This window comes from Apus apus, chromosome 6, assembly GCF_020740795.1.
Source record: "Apus apus isolate bApuApu2 chromosome 6, bApuApu2.pri.cur, whole genome shotgun sequence".
Lineage (NCBI taxonomy): Eukaryota > Metazoa > Chordata > Aves > Apodiformes > Apodidae > Apus > Apus apus.
In genome coordinates, this window is record NC_067287.1 from 39,654,493 (window position 1) to 39,673,129 (window position 18,637).

An 18,637-nucleotide genomic window follows, 5' to 3' on the forward strand; every position below is an offset into this window, starting at 1 on the left:
TTGTGTGAAATACAACATGGAATGAAATACAGCATCAGAGAAGGTAGTGATAGGACGAGGGGTGATGGTTTTAAACTGAGAGAGGAGATTTAGGTTAGATATTAGGAAGAAATTCTTCACTCTAAGGGTGGTGAGGAACTGGAATGGGTTGCCCAGGGAGGTTGTTGATGCTCCATCCCTGGAGGTTTTTAAGACCAGGCTGGATGAGGTTTGTGCAGCCTGGTCTAGTGGTGGGTTCCCTGCTCATGGCAGGGGGTTGGAACTTGATGATCTTTAAGGTCCCTTCCAACCTTAATGATTCTAGGATTCTGTGGAATGAGGAACAACATGGAATGAGGGATTTTGCCCTGGGGATCTGGGGTCTGTGAGCTTGGAGGTGTGTTCATGACTCAGGCTTGCAGGGGGATGCTGGGAAGCACAAGTGGGATTCTGCACAGGGCAATGGTGTGACACGAGATACCATGATGCTGGGGGACACACATAATAATGTGTCTTCTACCTGGTTTATAGGCTTAAATAAACTTGGCTTCATCATGTCAGCAGTAAAATCACTCAGCAATGTCTACCTGACCTCTAGGATGGAAAACAGACACATCCAAAGGGATTTTTCTTTTGGAAACACAGGAACCAGGCCTGATTTAGAAGGAACAGAGGCAAACTCCCTGGCACTCAGAGCCCTACCTTCCTTGGGAGCCTCACTTGGTGTCCTGTGAGCACTGGATGTGGGCACCGAGCTGATGGTCACCCTGGACCTTCTCACCTTGCTGCTCTTGGCACCCTTCCTTCCTTTTTTGGGTTTGTCCCTCTTCTCTCCATCCACAGCCAGCCTGAGGTCCTCTAGCTTCTGCTGCATCAATTCCCCAACCTGGCCAGACACACACAGTTGGATGTTGTTTTTCTTAAGCCTTCTGCTCTGCCACCACCCCTCAGCCAACCAAGAAGAGAGAGAAGTCCAGGTCCAAGCCAGGGTCAGTTCTTGCAGCTCCAGAGATACACAGATATATATTATCAGTGTCCTCTTCAACCCACCTGCATTCTCAGCTCTTCTTCCACATCTTCCTCTTTCACCTCTTTGATCAGCTCTGGGTCATGATCCTGGAGAAAATCCCACCTCTGGTCTCTCTTCTGCCAAAAGGCTGAGACCCAAAAGAAGGAAAAAGAGAGAGGGGGAAAAAAAAAAGCATGTCACAGAAGCCATCAGTTTCTCCAGCTGCTTCTGGAGGCAAAAAAGAAGAGGTAGCTGTGGGCAGCTTTGATTACATTAGGAGCTGTGTGAAAGGAGGAGGCTCCAGGAACCTGTTTGTGCTGGGATCTGTAAACCTTGAGGTGAACTGTTCAATATCATCACTTGGAAAACAGAATCCTGGCTGCAATTTCCCCCCCCCACAGATGCTGAGAACCCAGTTGTGTGCAGAGCAGGAGTGGCTGGGAGCACAGGGTTGTGAATTCCACCTCTGGAAATGGTGGAGATGGAGAGTGGGGGTTTTTTAAGGTATTTATCTTTTCATAGATTTTTTGGATCTGGGGATCAGAAAACCCAGATTATTCTGCTGGTTTTCCTTTTTTCTTTTCTTTCCAGAACTCTTTGTTGCCACTTTCTAAAAACTGATAAGGGGGTTGTTAATGCAGGCAAACTAATTATCTGAGGGCTAGCTTAGCCACCAGGTTTAGCTCCCTAATTTTAGAGGCTCTGGGATGCTGGGTGGCTCTTTTCTAGACTGACAAAATGTCTCCCAAGTTATTTTAAAAGGCAGGTCAGGAGGCTAAAGATGTTATATTTTCATTGCCTGCTGAAAAGAGCCTGGTATTTTATCCCAGCCAGGCTCAGCCAACTCTGGGGGTTATTTTAGCCCCTCTGGGTGTGCTGGACCATTTATATCACCTCTTCTAAAACAGTCCCTGCTCGTCTTGGGGCTGGTTTTTATGCCTCAGGGCTCAAAAGACAGAACTAAAAGCGTGTGTCTGGTCAACCCTCATTTAGGTGAACTTCAGATATGCTCCTGAGGGTCTTGACATCTGGTGACAAATGGTGACAATAACTGAGCTATTTCTACCCAAGAATCAAGTCCTCAGTGTGGAAAGATCAAACTCGAGCCTCTTTTTTAATTAAAAACAATTCTGCTAATGAAAAGCTCAAATTTAAAATTAAAGAAACTTGATCAGATTTTAGATTTGATTCTGGGAAAAAAAGTACCATGGCCAGATGAGATGTCAAATTATTCTGAATAATTCTTCTGAACAACCACTGTGGTAGTTGTGAAACTGGGGAGTCTCTATTTCCATTAAACTGACCTCTCTGGTGGTTTTATTCTGGGAATAAATACTAATATTGAACTGGGAAGCAGTGGAAAGGCCCTGTGTTGAGGTTAGAGCCAAAGGTGAGCCCTGAAACCTGAAGGAGAGTGGTTTTCACACACGCTGTCCCTCCAGCCAGGCCAAAGCAGGAGCACAACTTTGTGCCAGGCCTCTGTCATCAGAATTAAGGAGGTTTTTCAGGTGAGGAATTTCACCTCTGCAGAGTGGGGAGCAGAAACGATATTTGCTTGAGAATATAGCCTGAAACACAGCAAAAAAACCCCAACACACACTGGAAGCTTTCATCAAGCCTCTTGCTCATCCCAGGACTTCAACCTGTCTGAGCTCTTGAGTCCTACCATGCTGCTGACTTGGAGTTCATGGGCTCCTTGCATGACTTCCATCCTCACCCAGCACAAGGGATGGAGAAATGTAGGAGATCCTCCCTTCCTAAACAGCATTTGATCTCCTCCCTGTCATGTTCCATCCTTTGGGCAGCTGCCCAGCTTGACCTTCTAGCAAGGCCACTCCGAATCAGCTGAATGTGGACATTCCAGCTGGAATTGTTCACTTTTTCCACACACCCCCCCACACACACCACCCCCCCACCACTAACCTTTGTAGTGACTGTTTCCTTCCTCCAGGATGGAAAGGAAATGACTAGGAGCCATTCTCCAGCCTCCCTCCTCTTCCTACATCAGGGTGGGGAGGATGTGAAAAGAAAAAACAGCCTGTTAATAAGGAGAAACTTGGCAAGGACCAAAGGGTGGGGATATGCATGGGATTGGGTCAAGATTTGGGGTTCATTTGGGGAACCAGCCAGAACTTGCTCCATCAAGTAAATTACTAGAAAGGAATTCCTGACCTGTGGGTAATTCCAAGAGGTCAGAACCTCATTTTAATCTGTAATCAGAGAAGAAAAGAATGATCTGGGTGTGTCTTACAAAGCCAAATGGTTTTGGTTCAGCTTCATCAAAGCCTTTTGAGGTTCTCCCACTAATGGTTCCTGAGACAGTTTAATGCTACTGGAATCCCATCTTCTGATAGAAAAACTGGTCAGAAAACCATGGGAGCTTCTTCACATTTCCTCAAGAACCATTTTGGCAAAGCCTCAGGGTTGAGGATTTGACCCTTGGAGCTTGAATTCCCAGTTATTCAAAATTATTCCTTAATACTTGGCAGGGTGGGGCACTTTGAGAGACACCCTTGGAGCTCTGGCAGATGTTCCTTTGAATGTTCTGAGAGAAATGATTCAACCATGATGTTTTAAGATGAAATACTGATAATTGCTAACTTTCTTTTTTAAAAAAGAGGCTAAAAACCCCACCCCAGAGCAGCCCTAAAAATGAGCCATTAATTTTCAGCACATTAATTTTGAGCACATTAAAGTGCTTCTGGAATTCTTTTACATTCTCTCTACATTTTTTTTGTCAAAAAAAGGGATTATAAGGTGCTGAAGTTGTTATTTTTTTCCCCCTTAGGTGTGGAAGGGGAAATGAAACCAGCACCTCACAGGAAAAAGAAAATGAAGGGCTTTTGATATCAAATATGCCTTTTTAAAGATTGCTATCAGGCTGGTCAGAAAGAGTGATGTTTCCTTCTGGGCTTCAGCTCCTGTTTTCTTTCAGAGCTGAGGTGAGGACCAGGGTTGGGTTCTGCCTGCATCCCTGGGCCTTACAGCCCACATGTCTTAAAATAACTGGTAGAACTTCTCCAAAGGCTTCTGGGCTGCTCTAAGATATTCTTTTATGTCCCCCTCTCAGTGCCATAACCTTGGAAAGAACACTCCCTTTGCTTGAACCTGAGAAAATGGCTCAGGATTTGCCCTGACAGGACTCGTGGTGGCTGAAGAGATGAGAGCACCACCAAGTTCTAAAGCTCTGGATGGGTATTCCAAAACCACCTTGGTTTGAATGTCCCAAACAGCACCTTTGCTGGTTGAAAACACTATTGAGCTGTCTCAATATTTACCCTTCTTATATTGACTTGCAGTCAAAATGACACAGCTGGCCCTGGTGGCCTCTCTAATGTCAATTAACTGACTGACTAAGATAGACTTTGGCTCAGTTTTCATCAACTCAGTGTCTTTACTTCAGCAGGCTTTTCCTTCTTCCCAGGTTTCTGGGGGGTTTTGTCCTTCATTTTGTCCTTGGCTGCTTTGTCTTTGTTCTGCAAAGCCATCTCCTCCTTGGCAGCCAGTTCTGCAGCCACCTGGAGGAAGAGGCAGAAAGTGAAGAGCTGGGCTAATATTTTCCTGGGTGTCAGGCACATGCAATGAGGATTTAAGTGGTTATTTTTTTAATCTCCCTTTTATCTTTCCAGTCCTGGGGAAACCAGGAATACTGGCAGCACCAGGGGAAGAGGAGAAAATGAAACCAACCACTTCAGCTGTGGCCTGGCCCATCATTTTTTGGAAGGTATTTGTAAAATGTCCTGGAAGCAGCTTGTGCAGCTCCATGGCAAAGTCAAGGAAGGGCAGAGTTGGCAAAGGAGGAAGAAATATGGGATGTATCATCATGCAGCCATGGGTTATATTTTATTTCCCCCCTCAAATCTCTTTACCTCAGCCTTGTAAAATGCTTTTTAAACCCTCCTCATGCCTGGTTTTCCATCCAGTTTAACCTGGGAGCAACCACCTCACCCAGAGAAACTAACACATCCAAGAAGTGAAATCTTTGTCTCCTCAAAAGCCAAGCTCAAAACCCCCATTAACTTTACCAGGACCAGGATTTCTTTGACCATGCTGCCCAGGGTGGAACAAACACAGTTGCCTGGGGGGCATTTTTAGGGAGTGAAACAACCTCTCTAGACTTCTGATTTCCCTTTTTTTTTTTTTTTTTTTTTGATGCCAAGAGAAAGCAGGAAGCCCAGGAAGGATTCCAAGCAGCTTGAAGGACCACAGAGGTTCTGGCAGTTCAGCCACCACACCTGGGTCACTCAGGGGCCAAATCCTGCTCCTGTGGGCAGGGCTTCCTGGTTCTCCTTTCCCTGGGATGGCTGGGGAGGGTGGAACTGGCTCCCAGTGCCCATCACCACCCCCTTTAATCACTTTCTCTTTGCACCACCCAGTTAGTTGATCAGAGGGAGAGATAATCAGCCAGTCCTAGAGGCTGTGACAAATGATCTCACTAAAGTGACATGTTTTGTGAGGGTTCCTTCCCCAGTCCCAGCAGCTGTCTGTAGCAGAGGAATGACAATACCTGCTCTGGAGTTTTTTGAGAAAAAAGAGCCATGGAACCTCCTGCCTTTTCAGTGGGGTAGTCAGGAAACCTGCCCAAGATGTGCCTGTGGGAGAAACAACAAGGGAGGGGGGAAATGAGTGAAAATTCATCCTTTCTTAGCTGATCTCCAGCTTCTCAGCTTTCACAATTTCCAGGGGGTGTTGGAAGCTGGTGAGGGTTCAATAAGATTTCCTGGATAAGACACGGTCCTTCCAGCCCTCTCAAGAAGAGCTAAAGAGTTCTAAATAAGAATTAGAACCTTTATTCTGACACGGATGTTTTCCCTTCTTTCACTTTTGTAGCTTTTTGGATTGTCCCAGTAAGACTTTCTCTCTGTTGGGCAGTATGAGGCAGGTTTTCTGTGCCAGAGAAACTCCTGACCCTCCAGAAAAATCCTTGTGCTGCTTTCCAAGAGGATGGGTAACATTCCATCCAGGTGAAACCTGGGGGGTTGGACTAGATGATCTTTCGAGGTCCCTTCCAACCCCTAGGATTCTATGATTCTATGAAACTCCTCTTGAGAAGAAAAGTCTGTGCAGATTGGGCTCCCAATCTGCATAGAAAAAACGCAGCTGTAGATCTCCCTGCTCCAAAGTCCACTTTAAATCTCCAGTTTTCCTTCTCCACTCACTTATTTTTGGCAGCTTTGGTGGTGGAAATCCTTGGTCCCACCTGTGTGGGCACAACTTATGCTGTCAACCATGTTGATGGGGAAAGAGAAGGCAAGGAGCTTCAGCTCCTGGTAAGAAGAGGGTTGGGTGAGGAAGGAACCTCCAACTTGTGAGACAAAACCCCAAGGAAAAGCCCCCAGAGCTTCAGGGACCCCTCAAGGAGCTGAGGAAGGTTCTGGTGGGTGAGCTCCTCCTGGGTCTGTCTTTGGGAGCCTTGCTTGTGTTGAGTTGACAGCTGGGAAAAGATCCTGGGGACCAGAGCCAGTGAATTGAGAACGTTCAGTGTTCCTGTGCTCAGAGGACACTGCTGAAGGAGAAGGGATCTTCAGAAATGGGGCTGAAATCCATTACTGTCCTGGAAGGCAGGGAATTCCTGTCCAGGAGAGAACAGGGAAACAGCTGGAGAGAAAAGCCATCTCCCTGTGATAAACGGGAGCCCAAAATCTGAGTCAAAGCAGCTCAAGTGGAAGAGCAAGAGGAGGAGCATGGAGGGAGGAGGGCAAAGACACCATCTCCCACTCCTTAGCAAAGAAAAGCATCTGCTGAGATTCCTGAGCTGTTCCTCAGGTTCCATCTTCTGCTTCCCTGTCACTTCCTTCTTCCAAACCTCATTTAGAGCCATCAACCCTAATGGGAACAGAATGGTGTCTGATGGCCTGACGTGCCAACCCTTTGGTCTGCAATGGTGGAGCAGAGTGTGGCTATTCTGGGCTCTTTGTGTCCTGGCACACAAGGCACAGAGATGTCTGGGGTTCCAAGGGTTTGACTGGTTCCTGAACATCCCCCGCAGAGCTGGGAGGTGTTCCACCAACCTGGCAGGCTCTACTGAGCCCTGAGGGCTGCAGAATGAGCCCCTTGTCTGGGGAATGAGCCTCATCGTGTCCCAGCTGCTGCTTCCCCCACTCTCTTCCTCCTGGTAGGAGCATCCCCACTTCTCCTTGCTCAGGGGTTGTTGTCATTGAGGCTAAATTGCTGATTTATGAGAAAATCCCATTGATTTCAACATTTTGCCTGGTAATAGACTCAACAAGTCACTGCCTCCTCTGTTTTACATCTGTTATTCTTTCTCTCCCTCTCTTTTTTTGGCCCTGACTTCTCCAGCTAATTGCACAAAAGGCCTTGTCAGGAGAAATAAAAAATGGTTCTGTGGAGGGGAAAGGGAAAAAAAAAAGAGGGTTTAACTCTTTTTCAGGGTAAGAAAGGATGTGTGGAGAAAAAAAGGCTGTGGGCTCCAGGCAAGGGCCCAGCAGAGTGTTCTGGGCAGAAAGGGAACACAAAGAGAGGTGGGGGGAGCATTTAAAGAAATATAACCCCATTTTATTTCTGGAGTTCTTGCTTGTTTCTGCAATCCCAGCTGACATGAGTCTCCCAGCGACTCCCAGAGCTGAGCTGGTTTATTTTAGGTGCCTCTGCTTGGAGCAATTTCATCCCCTTGGTGTGGGTCTGCTTGCTTGAGCTCTTTTGAAAATGACTTCCAGAAAAAACAAGGCAGGCAAATATAGGGATGACTTGGGAGGCAAGATCAACTTCCATGGGCTCCTTGTCATCTCTCATGGCTTTGTGGACACAGGAATATTACAACTTGGGTTTTATCTGAGGTCCTGATCTCTCCCAAGGTTTGGAGGATTAGGAACTTGATCCTTCTGGATAAAATACTCAGCTTTAAAAGTTTGAAGATCAAGAGTTGTGAGACCCAGGAAGAAACATTTCCATGGAGGAAGGAGTGGGAAGAGTTTGGAGGGAAAGGTGGCATCTCTTCTTGCAGTAACCACCTTTATTTAGAAACAAGAGCTGTTTTTTGGGGTGCCCAGTGCCTTCCTTACATCTGGGGTGATCTTCCAAGCCAAGGAGTAGCTGGGAGCAGTTGTTGGAGAGGACAGACCTTGATGTGGAAGGTGGTGATTCTCTCTGATGGTTTCATTACATGTTCTTGGCCAGGAAGGGCAGACCTCTGGCTGAACCAGGGCAGTGGTTCTTCAGCTTCTGGACTTCTTACACTGAAATGCTCTCTTCTGCCTTGCCATCCAGTTATTTCACCTCACCAAGGGTCCTCCTGGTCTTTTAAGGATAGCACGAAGTAATTAGTGCATTAGTAATTAGAGCTTTCTCTGCCAGGACTCCTGAATAAAAAAGGTTTGTTTCATAGTTCAAATACTGGCTTAAAATAGAGAAAATATGGACAAACTGCAACACAAATTTGCCAGTATCAACCCTCACCAAATGTCTGGCACTGGATTTTGTGTGTCCATAAGGAAAAAGGGATGATCAGTTGGGCTTGATGATCCTGAAGGTCTTTTCCAAATGTATTTATTCTATTCTAGGAGCATCCTGTGTCAGGGGGAGTGGTGAAGCCCCACTTTGCTGGAGGGGCTGTTCCTAAAGGTGCCCTCAAAGTGTCCCCAGGCTCATTCCCAGCATTGAGGGGCTCCAGCCTTTTGAGGAACATGATCCTGTGGGTTAAAGGATCTTTCCTCTGGAGGAAGAATGTCCCTCAGAGCCCAGGGACTTGGCTGCTGGAGCAATGAGTGCTGTGGAGTGTGCAGCTCTCATTAAACTCTCCTCTGCTTGTGCTTCCTTCTGTCTTGCCATTCCCTGTGGAGCCAGGTCAAGGCCACAGGTGACAAAAGCCAGGTCAAACACCAGGTGACATTCCCCTTGACTTCTTCATCTTTGGGTCAGCTCACCCTGCCTTCACCATCCCAACTCCCCACTCCAACTGGCACGGTCTCCCTGTGCTTGGTACGTCAGTTGAAAAGAGTGAAGCAATTATGGGCAGTTTGAAGCCAGATTGCTGGAGGCCAGAGGAGAAGCTCACAGCTTTCCTGCAGAGGCAGCCAGAAGGAATCAGGAGTCCCTCATTAATTGCCTTCATTCATTACTGAGGGGAGAGCAGTGGATGGTATCTACCTTGACTTCAGCAAGGCTTTTGATACTGTCTCCCATAACATTCTCGTTAGGAAGCTCAGGAAGAGAGGGCTTGATGAGTGGACAGTGAGGTGGATGGAGAGCTGGTGTGTGACAGAGCTCAGAGGGTGGTGAACAATGGAGCAGGGTCAAGTTGGAGTCCAGCAACCAGTGCTGTTCACTGGTGACACCAAACTGGGAGGGGTGGTGATGCTCCAGAGGGCTGGGCTGTCCTTCAGCATGACCTGGACAGACTGGAGAGTTGGGCAGAGATGAACTTCATGAGGTTCAACAAAGGCAAGTGTAGGGTCCTGCACCTGGGGAGGAAGAACCCCAAGCACCAGTATAGGTTAAGGGTGGATCTGCTGGAAAGCAGCTCTGAGGAGAAGGATCTGGGAGTCCTGGTAGACAGTAAATGATCCAAGAGCCAACAAAGTGCCCTTGTCACCAAGAGGGCAAATGGAATCCTGGGGTGCATGAGGAAGAGTGTGGCCAGGAGTGTGGTCGAAGGAGGTCATTCTCCCCCTCTGCTCTGCCCTGGTGGGGCCACAGCTGGAGAACTGGGACCAGTTCTGGGCTCCACAGTTCAAGAGAGACAGGGAACTGCTGGAGGGAGTCCAGGCAGGGTGACAAAGATGACAGGGGTATTGGAGCATCTCCCTGATGAGGAAAGGCTGAGAGAGCTGGGACTGTTCAGCCTGGACATGAGAAGGTTGAGGGGAGACCTTATCAATGTATGTAAGTATCTAAGGGTGGGTGCAAGGAGGATGGAGTCAGGCTCTTCTCAGCAGTTCCCAGTGTCAGAATGAGGGGCAATGGGCACAAGCTGGAACACAGGAAGTTCCATTGAAATACGAGGAAAAACTTCTTTACAGTGAGGGTGATGGAGCCCTGGGACAGGCTGCCCAGGGGGGTTGTGGAGTCTCCTTCACTGGAGATATTCCAAACACACCTGGATGCAGCCCTGTGGGATGTGCTCCAGGTGATCCTACTGCAGTGGGAGAGTTGGATTGGATGATCTCCAGAGGTCCCTTCCAACTCCAGCAATTCTGTAATTAACACAACATTGATTCTTGTAAAGAGGAAAAGAAAGGCTCAGATTTTGGCAGCAAGGCCAAGCCAGGAGAAATAACCTGCCCTCCAGCACCTTTGGGATCTGGAGTGGAAGGGAGCACAGGGAGCACTGGGCCTTACTGTGCTGGTGCAGGAGGAGCTGAAGCGACCATTTGCCTGCTGGGAGGTCAAGGTGTGTGTGAAACCAAAGGGAAAGAAGGATGGAAACTGGGAATGGATGCTTGGGATTGTTTTGCTGTCGCTTTCACCTGAAGGGTTTGGGGAGGGTTGGGAAATGCTGCCCTGCACCACCTGGAAAAAACCTGTGCTTTCCCAGGATTTTGCCCTCCCAGCTGGTTTTCCACGTGCTGCGTCTTTTTCTGCCACCGACCGACCGAGAAAGGTACCTGAGGTATGTTTGTCCTGGTTTGAGCCAGGAAAATTGGCTTCATCCTGGGTCAGACCAGGACATATCCCAAGGCTGGTGGGGAAGACAAACTTCCTTGGGAAGGAGCGGCTGGCAAGGGCAGGTGGTTTGTTCCTGAGAGGAGGTGCCCAAACCTGCTGCTCTGCTCTGACTGATGCTCTCACCCCTGCTCCCTTCACGAGACCTGTCCCCCTCTGGTTTCCAGAAGTGTTTACATGGATTATTCCATCAGGAATCTGAGGCCATTTCATGCAGCAAAGCAGTGGCAGGGCTTGGGTTTGCTCACCCCAAGTGGCTCCGTGTTGGAATCAATCCCAGGGGATGAATCCAGGGGAGAAAATGGAGATCTTGAGGACCAGAAGCTGTATTTGAAGTGATAACAACCAAATAGCTCAGTAAGATGATTCAGAGCCTGTGTTTTGGGTGGACATAGCATCACGCTCCCCCCAAGAGCAGCTGGGAGAGCTGAGCCAATGATGGGAAGCACATGGATGCAAGAGGAAAGATGGCAGAGCTGTGGAATTTGCTCCCTTGGAATACTGGGAGGCCTCCTGCAGCTCCTGGGGCTGCAGCCTTTGACTTCCAGCCATGCTTTAAAACCCAGATGGGTTGCTGGATGCAGTGAAAAACCACACTGCAGGAAAGAGCCAGCCTGCCTGTGTGATGGGGGTAAAAAAGGAGAGTCAAATTCCTTTCCAAAGCACCCCAGGATTCCTGCAGTCGGGAAGATGCTTTAAGGAGGGAGGGGGAAATGGGAACACATTTGAGGGCAGGTTCTGTGCCAAGATCTTCTGTCTGATACAACAGACAAAACACTGCTGGTTTGGGATGCTGAGAGTTGGGTTTTCAAGTCAATTACTCTCCATAATTAGATTTTGCTCTTGTATCTGCCCAGGCAGTAGGACTTTAAAGCCCTGGAACTCTGACCTGGATAATAAAACCAACCTGCTTGATGGAGTCTGACTAATCTGCCCAGTAAAACTGGAACACATTGGCTCTGGAAGGAGTGGGGGAGACTCAGGTTTCAGGCAAACTCCTACAGAAATGCTGTTTTCCAACCTTTGCAGAGTTAAGATGACAGTCAATCCAGGCAGAGGATTGGGCTGGAGCAAGTTCAGGGCTAAATCTGCATTGGGAAGTTTACCTAGGCTTTGTTTCTAACTGTTCCTGTTCCTCAAATTGGTTTTGTTTTCCTTTTGTCTCTCTTCTGATGGTGCCTCCCCAGCTCCCTGTGACTGTTCCTGCCTCCGCTTTGCTCTGTGGTGCCACGTTTCTTCCTCCCCCCCCCCCCCCCCGCCTTTTCTCTTTTCTTCTTTCCAAGCCAAGGCTGAAAATGTCTTTTCTACCCCTCTGCCTGCTTCTCCAAAGAGCTCCTCCTGTAGCTTGAGAGCTCTGTGCCTCCTGTTCCTTTTTATCCTCCTCACCTCTAAGCCCTTCCTTAGTCTTTCTCTTTCCAGAATATCCCTCAAACACCCCTGCCAGCTGCTGGCTCTTCAGTGTCTCTCCATCCTTTTTCCCACAGTGGGACTCCTGGCATTGTTCCTTCTTCTTGGATCCCAGCATATCTTCAGTCCCTTTGCTGTTGGAAATGGGGAAATTGGTTCTTCCACCTGCTCTGTATGAACTTGCTGGAGAAGACAGAGTGAAAAAAATAGCTGGGCTGGGTCTCTCAGTCTTCCATCTGGGATTCATCCCCTTCTTCCTCTTTGAGTGATTAGGACTGTGCTGGTCAAAGCCAGAATAGATCAGATGGCAGAGCAGACCCCTCTGGGCCCATCCTGGTGGGAATCCAGCTGGATGACAGGCACAGACACCAGCTCTGAGGGGAAAAAAAACAGGCTCTAGTTTATCAACCCCCCCCCCCCAGGTTGTCTGTCCCTGCCTTCAGAAATCCTGGCTGCTGCTTCAGGACTCAGCTTGAGGGAAGAATGAAGGGAGTGCAGGGCTGGAAGAACTGCAGCCTCCCCTGCCCACCGAGCAGGGCACTTGGCTCAGCCAGAAAAAGCCTGATCCAACCTGGAAAACATGGAGAGCTTCATTATAATGGGAGTCCTGGAATGTCACTGATGTTTGGGTGAGTATCCATGCCAACAAATCAATCTCCTCTCTGGGGAGTGTCCTTGAAAATACCAGGGAGGTATTTTTGGTTGGCTTATGCCCATAACACTCAGCATTTCCAGACTTTTAATTCCCAAATATTACTCTAGATGAGTAAAAGTCCTTTAGGAAAATGAACTAATTTACCTACAAGATATATTTGCTGATTCCAGACTTCCATACATATAATGAATATTTTTAGGAGGCTTAGACTCCTGGGGGCTATCTGGGGGTGACTTCCATGTGGAAGCCCCATCCCTGGACATGTCCAAGGGCAGGCTGGATGGGGCTTGGAGCAACCTGGTCTAGTGGGAGGTGTCCCTGCTCATGGCAGGGGGGTTGGAAGTGGATGATCTTCTTATTTATTCCTTAATTATGTCAAACTGTGGATAATTCAGTGAGCAAAAGGAAGCCTCAGGGTCCTTGGCATGTTTTTCATCACCATGCTGAGGTGGCAATCTTACATGGAAGTATGAATCTTTCCCAAGATCTCACCAAGCATCAGAAATATCTGAAGCCACCTCCATTCACATCACCCCACTCATCAGTTTTCCCAAAGGAGGCAACTCCTGCCACTGCACAGAAGCTGCCAGAGGTGTCCCCCTGCCTCCTGTAAATCCACAGACACCCAGTAAAGCAGGTGGACTTACTGACAGTTTGGAATTAGAGGGATTTGAGACTTTCCAACGAGGACAAGGTGGGAAAGAAGGACTGAAGGTTTCTCCTTGTGGTTTGGTTTCTAAAAGGCTGTCAAAGCTGGACAGTTGATTCCATGGGAAAACAGGCTGTGGGCTCCACTCCTCCCCACCCTACCCAAGCAATCCTCTGGTTTCTGAGCAGTCCTGTTCCTCCTGCTCCAAGGAAAGGTTTGCTCTGGTGCTCCTCCTGCCAGCCCCTTGCTCCCTGCAGCCCTCAAGGTGTCTGCCAAAATTCCCCCCCAGGGGAGAACTACTCTGTGCAATCCTGAAGAACCTGCTAGGAAAGGCTTGGACATCCCCCATTTAATGTTCACAGCTCCTCCTTATGTTAATTCATCAGCTGGGAGCCCCAGAGCAGGGTTTTACTTCTCACAGATAGTCCTTCAACTCAGCAGTTGAGCAGCTTCCAGGATCTTTCTGCTACGTGCTGTGGTGTTCCTCTTGGATTTTCTCTGCTTTTTTTTTTTTTTAAGACTGTTTTTCAGCTTTTCCAGGGCTTCCTTTCTTATTTTCATCTTTCCTGATGAAAGAACCAGGCTGGGTTGTAGTAACCAGCCAATATTCAGCACAGCAGCCCCCTCCAGCTCCACAATGTAGAGTTTTGGCTTCACTCTCTTGAGGGAAAAAATCCCATGTCTTGGAGAACCCAACCCAGCAGAGAGGGATTCAGGAGCTTCTGCTGCTGTTTGTGCACTGAAGAATTCAGGCTGTGCACAAAATAGGTATGAGGGGCGCGGAGGAGATGGATTCAACTCCAGGGAGCAGGACAAAATTTAGTTCAGCTCCTGATAGCAGAGGGACATTTTCTGGGAGGTTCCTCCAGGAGAAATGCCCCTGTAGGGGTGGCAGAGCAGAAGGGAAGGTGGATTCCAGAGGATTGTGTGGAAAGGGGGCTGGTGAGGCCTTTGGATGTGTCCCTGGAATCCTCACTGCCCTACAACCTGGTTATGAAGCCATTTCCCCCCCATGCTTGGCACTGTCATCTGTCCCCCAAGGGGACCCTTGGCAAGACTCCAGGTGCTGCTTGGAGGGCCTGGCAGCTTCCAGGCACGTTGCCTGTATCCAAAGCAGTGTGTACAGAGAGGGAAATGTGATCCAGGCAGGAATGCTGGCCCTCCTGGCTGGGGTTTCAGTGCAAAACCACGCTCTTCATTCATCTTCCTCCTGCCTCCTCCCTCCCCTGCGAGCCCGGGAGCTGCATCTTGGCAGCAAACCCAGCTCCTCAAAGCAGCCTGGTAGACAAGGGAAAGATGACAGGATCACTTCCTCCTTTCTCTTTCCTTTTCTGCATCAAAGCACGGCTGGCTGTCAGGAATGTTGCAAATGAATAAGGAAAGGGCAGGGAACTTCAAAAGGAGCCTCCTCACTCACTCACTCACTGGGAAGCTTGGCCTCTTCTTTCCCTGACACTGCAGGCAGAGCAGGGAGATTACTCAAAGCTCATCAGCAAAGTGTAAACCTCTCCTGAGAGCACATTTCCCCTCTTTCCTCCGGAAAACCAACCCCCAGATCTCTGGGAACCACACAGATGGTCCATACAAGTTGCCACAACCGAGATCCCCTGCTAGCAGGTCGGTGATACCATGGATTGAAGTGCTCCCCAAGGCAAAGAAAATCCTCCCAGAAATTCACAGCAGTGTTTGTTCCAGCTAGAGGGCACCTGGAAGCAGAGCTAGGATTCTGCAGGTAATTAAAACCTCATCTTGAGCCTTCCTAATGGTTCTGTCACAGGAGGCTTCCCTGAGACAAAGACACCACTGTTATTTCTCTGCACAACAAGGGGATCCCTCTTCGCCCCATGCTTCTCATTTATTTTTGGGACAGCTTCAAGGAAGGTGCAGGATTTGGGAACTGTTGGTATTTATTATCAAATGATCTTTCTTTTCTCTTTGGCCAAAGAAAAATCTAGGAAACTTGATGTGAATCACTTGCAAGAGCAGCTCCAGAGAAGTCAACACAAACAGCAGGAAGGTTGTTAAGGCTGCAAAACGTGTTATATCAACAATATTTCCCCTCCCCTGCCACTGGAGCATTTTAATTTCATCTGTTCCTTTAGGTTTTGGTTTTATTTGGCTTTTCTTTTTCCTTCACAAGAAGCTGCCCTGGGCCTTGAAGGGACTTGAAGCTCTGCCTGTTCCCCTGGTGCAAAGGAAGCAGGAAATATTCCCAGCAGTTCTTGCCAGTGGAGAAATGGAATCTGTGCTCGTTGCTTTTGTAACCTAATAGCAGCTGTGCTGAAAGGCAAGACCTGCTAATTGTTCCCCCTCCAAAGCCTTGTCCATCAAATATGGGAATTTGGGCTTGTTTTTGTTAGCACTGAGAGGAAAAAGGTATTCTGAGGAGTCTTTGCTCCCCCCCTGAGCTATCTGACTGTTTGAGGGGTTATGGCAAATGGCAAACTCTGTCAACAAGCCTGCAGAAGCAGCTTCCTCCAAAGTTCCCTTTGGATTGGCTGGGCTCTCAGCTGGCTCTGCTGTTAAGTGTCTCCAGGGAGAGGATTTGACTTTGAATAATATCTCCTGACTGTCTTTAAAGAGGTTTATGGCTCAGCCTTACTCTCCAGGACTGTCCCCCGTTAATCTCCTACAGAAACACTGTTCCTGGGTTCATATGCAGTTTCAGCTCCTTCTCCTCCAGCTCTAGAGCCAAATGGATTGGACACCACTGAGCTGTGCTAGGGAATGACTATTAGGTGAGTGACACTCAGCCAAGGAAATCAAGATCCTCACCTCAGAACATGCTGGGAGTTGTGGGGAGCAGCAGGAAATAGGAATGTGCAGAGCAGTCCTTGGGAATCAGGTTGATTTAGGGAACAGGGAAGTGCTCTGTAATAACTGAGGTTTGTAAAACCAACAGTTATTGCTACAGGAGAGGGGTGAAAGAGATATTAAAAATATATTGAGTCTCGAGTGTCTAGAAGAGGCAGAAGAGAGAGAAGAGAAACAGATTGTGGCAGAGCTGTGAGAGTGCTGGTTTGATGGCTGTTTTTTTCTTTTTCTAACAAACCCTACCCTGTCTTAGAGCTACCAAAAAACCTGCTGAAAGCAGTGGGGGCATAAACAGAGCAGGATGGCCCCAGAATGTGGAGCCAGAGCTGGAGGCAGCTCTGATGCACTGATGAGAAGGCCAAACTGGAGCCCTGCAACAGCACCAGTAACCACTGGTAGTTTTTTTTTCCTTGCAGAGCAGCTCAGACCTTGCTGCTAAATCCTGGAGCTTTTGGCTGCTGCATCCTCTTTGATTTCTACACACAAATTCACTGGATGGGGCAAAGAAAATACCCATTCCCTAAAACCAGCCTGTGTCCCTCAGTCCTGGGTTTTACAGGCCCAGTTTTTCAGCCTCAGGACTTCTCCAGCAGAAGCAGCTTCCTGACAAGACCACAGGTGTCAGCACCCGGCTTAAACCCATCTGCTCAGCTCCGGGGGGGAGGTGAAGCCTGAGGGAGCTGGGCAGCACTTCTGCAGAGTGACACCTGGGGGAGCAACCTGAGGGCCAGGATGGACACGGGGCAAGCCCTGGATTGCAGTTCCAGGGATGTGATGTGCTGGGCTACAGCAAATGGTTCTACTGTGACCTCATGTAAGACTCTCTGCTCTCTCTTTTAAACCTGATGACTCCAGAGAGGGGGTGAAAAGTCAGCATTTCTGAGTTTTTAAGTGTGCTTCTCCTGACAGAGCTGGAGCTCAAGCTGAAGATGCTCCCACCCCTCAGGAAGAGGGAAGAGTTTCTCCCTGCTCACCGGCACTCAATGAAGCACTGGCCCATCTGCTCCTGCAGATCTTCCTTGATGTTGAGCCTCTCCCTTTCTCTCAGCTTCTCCTTGGTGAGGACTTTCTCCTGGCTCTTCTGGACCTCAGCTTTCTGGGCAGTTACCTGCCTGGCTGGTGTCTGTGGAACACTGCTTGCCTGGAGGGGAGGAGGCAGGCTCTGGGAAGGACAAGAGGAGAAAGGAAGAGGTAGGAATGGAAATGAACATCAACTGCAATGCCAGGTAGAGTGTGAGTCTGAGCTTCAGCCCCATTTACTTGTGGGGAGCCAGGAACAAACCCTGTGCTCACAAGGAGTGACACAATGCTCTTTTGTTCAGTGTTTCCAGCATTAATTAACCACACTGCAAGGTACCAGCACAGCCTTCCCAGCGTGGGAGCTGAGGGAGACTGGTGAGAAAGCTGCTGTTGTGCAAACCCACCTTGACCTGTGGCAAAAGGGGAGCCAGGGATGATGATTTTATTTCTTTTTTTTAATTGACTTTTCAAATGTCTGGACTTCCCATTGGGTCCTTTTTAATTACACAGTATTGTTTGGGTGTTGGTTTTGTTTTTATTTTTAATGTGTTCAGGCTTTATAGGGCAGTGCCTGGCTTCCTGGCATTTTGTTGCAGCTGCTCATAATCCTTGAGGAAATCAACTTCCCTTGAGGAACAACAATAACAACAACAACAACAACAAAAGAAGAAACAAACCCCCAAACTCTGTAAGAAAATTCCCAGCTCCCCACATTTCCCAGGAGTTGATAACCTTGGCAAGGAGGACTGGGAAGTTTGAAATACAAGCATTTCTGCTCTGGGATTGATTTTTCACCTGTGCTTTGAGGGAGGGAAATGAAAGTCTTTCTGGAATGCAAAGACAGAGGCATGAACAGCACCAGCTGGATGGGTGGTCTGGAACTGGGCCCTTTTTACTTTGGGATGGTTCAGAAAGTTAAGATATTCCCAGAGTTTAATCATCTACTGCTACCTTGAAAATGTAGGGAAAAGAATATTTTAAGAATTAACTTTTAAATTATCTGTTTTGTTTTTTTTTCTCAAAAAAACAAATAGGAACAAAGTGTTTCCCCTACACTCAAGACTCATTCTCAGACGTGTTCTCCTGGTGATGGATCTTCTAGTGTGCTCCAAGTCCTAATTCGAGAGGTTTTCTGCAAAGACCAGAAGCTTTCCACCAAAGGTTTAGCCAGATTCTTTATTTGGAGGTTTTTTCCACCCTCTGACCAGGTTCTAAGAACCACTACCGAGGGCCAAGGAACTTTAGTGTCAGAAAGTTATCCAAAATAAGTGCAGGAGCAACTCCCTGTCTGCCCTGCATCTGCCATGAGGGACAAGGAATTGCTCAAGGCCACTGCTGAGAAAACATTCAGGAGGACACAAGCTCTTGGCCTTGAGTATGTCACCCAAAATGTCCCCTTCACTCATGCTGCAGTTTCCTGAGAAGTGTTTTCAGTCTTCACTGCAGTGTTTTCATAGAATGCCAGCCTGGTTTGCATGGGAAG

General features: G+C 48.2%; 1 protein-coding gene across 2 annotated transcripts in view; it reads right to left on the reverse strand.

Annotated features, from left to right (window-relative positions):
* Nucleotides 1-18,637, reverse strand: part of IQCA1 (IQ motif containing with AAA domain 1) — a 43,089-nt gene that overhangs the window by 11,004 nt on the left and 13,448 nt on the right. For both annotated transcript variants that reach the window (XM_051624136.1, XM_051624135.1), the window contains exons 6-11: nucleotides 17,109-17,296; nucleotides 5,496-5,580; nucleotides 4,387-4,506; nucleotides 2,912-2,987; nucleotides 1,030-1,136; nucleotides 761-865 (exon numbers count right to left, since the gene is read on the reverse strand). In XM_051624136.1, coding sequence (XP_051480096.1) covers nucleotides 761-865; nucleotides 1,030-1,136; nucleotides 2,912-2,987; nucleotides 4,387-4,506; nucleotides 5,496-5,580; nucleotides 17,109-17,296 — 681 coding nt within the window. The remainder of the gene's footprint in view (nucleotides 1-760; nucleotides 866-1,029; nucleotides 1,137-2,911; nucleotides 2,988-4,386; nucleotides 4,507-5,495; nucleotides 5,581-17,108; nucleotides 17,297-18,637) is intronic.